This window comes from Charadrius vociferus, unplaced genomic scaffold (genome assembly GCF_000708025.1).
Source record: "Charadrius vociferus isolate BGI_N301 unplaced genomic scaffold, ASM70802v2 scaffold1689, whole genome shotgun sequence".
Lineage (NCBI taxonomy): Eukaryota > Metazoa > Chordata > Aves > Charadriiformes > Charadriidae > Charadrius > Charadrius vociferus.
The window spans coordinates 40,274-46,120 of NW_009650118.1; the positions used below are offsets into that span (position 1 = coordinate 40,274).

General features: G+C 50.1%; 1 protein-coding gene across 1 annotated transcript in view; it reads right to left on the bottom strand.

Annotated features, from left to right (window-relative positions):
- Nucleotides 1–1,063: 1,063 nt before the first annotated feature.
- Nucleotides 1,064–5,847, bottom strand: part of GPR61 (G protein-coupled receptor 61) — a gene marked incomplete at its 5' end in the record, with an annotated part of 9,642 nt that continues 4,858 nt past the window's right edge. The window contains one exon of the mRNA XM_009892379.1: nucleotides 1,064–1,094. Coding sequence (XP_009890681.1) covers nucleotides 1,064–1,094 — 31 coding nt within the window. The remainder of the gene's footprint in view (nucleotides 1,095–5,847) is intronic.

Here is a 5,847-nt window from a genome sequence, read left to right on the forward strand (position 1 = left end):
GATTACAACAGATCACAGGCACTTCACGCTGCATGCGACCGCATTTATTTCCCATACGAATCTAATAACGTCCCCATATGAAAAAATCAGGGACAGAATCAGTCCTACATTCAGCCATTCAACACGCCTGCAAGAGTTGGTTGTATGAGCCAGAAAAATTAAGACTCGAAACCATAAAACTGTAAATGCCTCAGTGATGAACATATTAACCCCTGAGCACCCAAAAGCTTGCTTTTTTTTTTTCCTTTAATCTTTGTTAGGGCATTAGCCTTGTTTTACTTAAAGGCTTTGAATGTGTAACGATTCCCTTAAAGCTTCTGCGGAGATTTTTAACAGGTGCCTTACAAGAGAAAGCCTTCGAGCCCTTGGCGTGGCGATCGCCTCCACGCAGAGCGGTGCCGAGGCCAAAGCGCGTCTATCAAACCAAGGAGTTGGTGCCAGCACGGGGGGAGACCGGCAACCAATTTAATCTGCCGCATTTAAAGCGGACATCGTACCACACCACAACTTAACAGCAGCCTGGGAAACCACTGGGTTCGAGGCACCAGCTCCACTTCACGTCGGAGCGGGGTTAAAAACATCCCGTGACCATTCAAGAAGGTTGAGATAACCCCGGGAATTCTGCACCAGTCCTGCCAAGCACTGGGGAACACCGGGAAGGCTGAGCTAATGTCACTCACGCACAGATCCGAGCGACCGTCGACGTCGCTGAGAAATTGCTCAAGGAGTTGAAGTAGGCACCAAATCGTGCAATTACAAAATTAAAGAAGTTTAGGAAGTTTTTCCTGATTAAATTAAAGATAGAAACTGGAAAAAAGGAACAACGTGCCAGTCTTGGAAGGCAGGCAGGTTGGTTTTCTCCCTTCCTTGCCTGGTTAGATCTTAATGACTGCGTAAACTGGCAGAGGCACAGCCAAGTAAGGGGACAACAGGTTTACAACCACTCGTAGCCGTGAAGTGGACAGACAGCAACTGTTGATGCCCTTCCATTGTCATCCCTCTGGAACAATAAATATCAAAGAAGTGTCAAAGCAAGTCTTTTGGTGGCTACGGGATACTGGTCCTACAGGGGATGGTCTTCTGTGTTCAAAAAACTGCAAGGGCAACGTGCAAGAAGATTTGAGTGCATGAACATCCTGATCTTTGGAAACGCCACTTTTTAACCTTTGACACAAAATTTCTTGCACAAAAAACCCACCCTATTTTCATCCACAGCCAGAATCAAAGCAAAGTTCAAATCCGATTTCGGAGAGGGACGCTACCAACCACGTTACCTCACCCCAACTCCGCAGCACTGCCACCGCCAGCACGGGGACGAAGGGCTGCCACAATCGAAACTGCCGACAGCCACAAACCCAAATGCCTGAGAAAACACTTCCCTGGTGGAAATGAAGAGTTTCAGTCCCACCGTGAAGTGCCCAACTGGCCCAAAGGTGGGAATTGTAAATACCAGCTGTGCCCTTCTCCTCCGTGAAGCCAGCACCAGCTACGCTCACGGCTGGATGCTGTAACAACCCGCACCGCCGCCAGCAACCTGTATCCTAAATGCTCACCAAGGGAGCCCCCAATCCCCTCCTCCCCAACCACAGCGTTCAAATCCTTTCCGAAATCAGCTGCAAACACCTCGTCCTCTTCGGTAAAGGCCCCTTTGCTGCATTTTAAGCTACGCAGGGAAGAGCCAAGCCGGGACTTTCTGGTTTGCCGTTGTTTTTGCAGCTTTTTGAACAACGCTCCTGGGAGTGTTTTAAACTAATTGCGCCTGCTGTTGAGCAGCGTGGACTCAAGACACCCACCGATACACAACACGCCGCCACGATGTGTCTTTTGGCTGAAGATCAAATGAACATCTCTCCTGGCTGGGCCTCCTGGGCAACCCTTGCTCACCGACAGCTCCTTATGTTCAGACGTACGTTTTTATATTCTTTACGTTCAGACCTAAGTTTGAGCGTGAGGAGCAGCTTCCAGTGCTGCAGCATGTCGCAAACGCAGCAAACTTCTTCCCTAACCTGTCGTGAGAGTCGTCCTAAAGATACACTCCACGGCAGCTTTTTCATCCTCCGAATTCCGTGGAATAACGCAGTAATGCCACTCCTCCTCGGGCAGGATTCACACCAAGGGGATGCTCTCAGAGATACGCGATAAAAAAAGGCACTGTCTGGTCTGCTCGGATACTAGTATGGGTAGAAGACAACAGAGAAACAGCCAAGCAGGGTCTGTAAAATGGCAGTTATATCAGAAAGCAACAGAAGACTTGGAAGGGGAAGGAACAGTGGGAAGAGAGGGGTTTGGGAAAGATTTTCATTAGCCTGGTCTCCCAACTATCAAGTTTCTTCTTGTGATGTGCCTGTTTTTAAAAAGAAAAAAAGTCAACCATCCACTGAATCCGATGCAGGGACAACAGTCCCGAGTTGTTAAAAAACACTTATCAAAATAAGCAGCCGGGTGGGGAACAGCCTGTTAGTTCCCCCGCTGAGGGAAAAGCTCATTCCTCAACCACGAGGGAGCTCGCGGTGGACGGAGACCCCAAAACACAAAACTACAGGAGGTTGAGCTCCACCGGCGCCTCCGCTCGGCCCCAGAATTCGGATCCTGCTCGTCGTTTGTTTTTAAAGATAACCCAGCCAGTGCCAGCCTGGTAACGAGAGAAGGTTAAACGAGGCAGAGAAGTTACCAAACACCAACTGAGAAAACATGAAATAAGAGACAGGCATCGGATGGCCGCCACGGCGGGTACCCGCGGGGGAACAAAAGGTGACGGCACAGAGGTGGGGTATCGCCCCAGTCTCGCCACCCCGTTTACAAAGAGCATGCTAGCAAAATAATCAGCATCTGCCGGTCATTTCAGATGCAAACCCTGTTTAAGTCATTAAGAGACGGCTGCTCGACCCCACTTGCGTGAGGAACAAGTGCCTTGTGCATGTGAAGTGGGGAGCATCACGCCTTTACAGCTATACTTGCTCAAAATTTAAAAAAAAAAAAGAAAAAAAAAAAAGCTCTGTTCTAATTAAAAAATTCTTGACAGCACACACTCCTCTTCCAAGAAAAGTTATTTCAATGCTCTGCCTCGAAATTTAATGAAAGTTGAACCACGTCCAGAGGGCTCTTGGAGGATAGGATGAAATCCCAATTCCCCAGCCAGTCGCTCCGTGTGTTATAAATTGTCTGTCCTCAGCCCCCAGCGCTGGGCCCAAACGCATTCGCCCGTCTTTATTTACACAAGCTCGTGATGTACGCACAACCCAGGCAGCCTCAGCCAGACAGGAGTCGTCCCATCCCGCAGCAGGTTAATGCCATCGGATGTGACATCGGGCAGAAGACAGAAATCTGCACCTCCGCAGCAGCGGCCAGCGTGGCGAGATGGGCTCTTTCCCCAAGCTGCAGTTGCCCTGATTAAATCGCAGCTGACTCCTCAGAAAACTAGCGAGGTTAAGTCACTCCGAAGAACGATTGCTTTGCAGATAAGAAACATTTTGCCTGCCCTGCATCTGGTTTTGGTGGGTCAAGGGCAGAACTGAAGGCCAAGCAGAAGGTACGCGGAGATCCTGAGCTCCGTCCTCACCCAGGCAGGTGGGAAAACACGGCTGGAAGCTGCAGCACCGACATCTGAAGACAGGGCAATACCAGCACCAAGACAGATACTACCTCCATCTCGGTAGAGGACAAGTGCATCAGGTCCTCCAAGAAGCTAAAAGCACAGCCGAGAAGCGCTGTGTCTTCGGAGAGAAGTCCTGACTCTTATCATTCACCACTGCGAAGTGGTCACCAGACAGCCGTGACACTTCTGCACGAAGATGGGGACATCTCAGACATGAAGAGCACCTTTTACAGCCGGAGCCAGGAGTCAGGCACTGAACCAATCTCATCCCAACTCCCACCGGTTGCCTCTTCAAGCTAATTGGATTGAGGTATTTAATTTTTGCCTTACAAAAACGCAACTCAGGACCGAGCCCGACTGCTGCATTTGTGAGGAAGAATTTTCGTATGGCCACGAGTCCCAAGATACACAGCGTGCACCTCCAAAAGCTCGCGGGAGGAAAGCTCCAGACACAGCCCAAAGATCAGAGAGGACAACGGCTCCCTGCGAGTCCCCCAAGCAGGGTCCCTACATCAGCTCCCGCAGTCCCAGCTGGGGACGATGCTCGGAGCAGCGGCCACCGCCGCAGGGCCAGGACAACCCCAGCTGGAGACCTATGCCCAACCTCAGAGCTTCGTGTCACCCTTCGAAGGACATTAAGGCATTCCAGAGCCGAGGAGGGGCCAGGTCTGACATCTTGATGGTCCCCTCTGAAACAGGCACCCACAAGAAAGCAGCTGCGCTTCTAGAAAAGCTGCTTCTGGTTAACAACATTAGAAATAGCAGCACCAGCTTTCCCCTGATTTGCATCCCTAGAAGGCTCTTTTCTGTGTCTTACCGAAACCTAACCGAGTCTCGCCAAGCACCGGTGCTGAGGAAACTTTGGTGAATTTGGGGGTGAAAAAAAGGTTGGAAAAAATCAGTCTCAGAAAAAAAAAAAAAAAAGAAAAAAAAAAAGCAGAAGCCTCCAGGAGCAGCAGAGCTTGCAGTTTGCTTGGTTAGTTATGTAGATGAAGGCTATTTTAGAACAAACTTATGCTTTTAATTATTTTTGCATGAATTAACAGGAACGCTTCAACATAATTACACAGAGGATCCAAACCCAGTGAAATCGTAGCAGGCTGAATAACGGTGCGTTTTAGGCACAAACAGCTCAACACCGGCTGCACCCGCGTGGCCGGAGCCACAGAAATGCCGTTTGCATGGACCAGTCGGGGCAGAGATGCAAAACTGGCTGGATTCGGCGATGGGACAACTTTGTGCATCCACCAACGAGCTTTGTCACTCGGTGTCACGCAATTTCCCCACCTCCCCACCCCCTGAGACAGAGCCCAGCACAACACGCCAGACCTGAAAGGCGCTGGAGAACAGAGCTAAGGAGGTTAGCACCTAAACGAACCGGGAAGGGTTCCTTGCGCCCTCCTCCATTTTGGCTGCTCATCCCAACTGGAAAATCCCACAGGTTTCTACGTCAGCAAAAATCGCATGTCTGCACTTGCAGAGATGCGTTTTCCTGGAGGGAAAAGAGGAGAAAAGATGCAGCATTTAACAGGGGGATTTGAGAGAGGACTCCCAGGCTGCTCCCGGGCGCGCAGCAGCGCTGGCTTTTGTTGCAGAAAGCATTTACCTGCTGCTGCGAACTGGTGCACGCAGTCACTCAAACCATACCCAGCACCGCTTCAAGAGGAGCTGCCGATGGCATTCGGGCCCGAAACAACAATGACATCACAGGGGCAGGGGTTGGCATGACCTTGGGTTGTTATTCAATGCTCAGGTTTACTTTTGTTTTATAAAACAAAACAAAACAAAAGCTTCGGAGTTGCTCAACTGCAGAGTTGTGAAAGGGAAATGTGATGAAGTGACTTGAAATCCCGACGGAGAAGCTGTCGGGCAAACAGCTCCAGGATTACCTTTACCCCACCAACCCCAGAGTTGTCAAGCTAAGGAGACCACCTCCGCCAGCATCCGAACCACCTCCTGGATGCAAGGGGCTGTAATAATCCAACCAAAGAAATTCCTGGAAGAAAGGAACGTGCAGCTGAAATCCTCTCTCCTGCCTTCTCTGCCCAAGAAGAGATGATGCTTAGGGAAGAGAGGAGGAAGTCAAATGCCCCCAAAACCTCCCGATTTTGGGTCCGTCGCTAACTCGCCAAGCTCTCTTAACACCCAGGCTGGGTTAGCACCAGAGCTGGGAAAGAACAACTACCCTTTGTACAAACAGGAGCCTTTCCTTAACCTACATAATTCTGCAAAGCCCAAACTAGGGCAGTTAT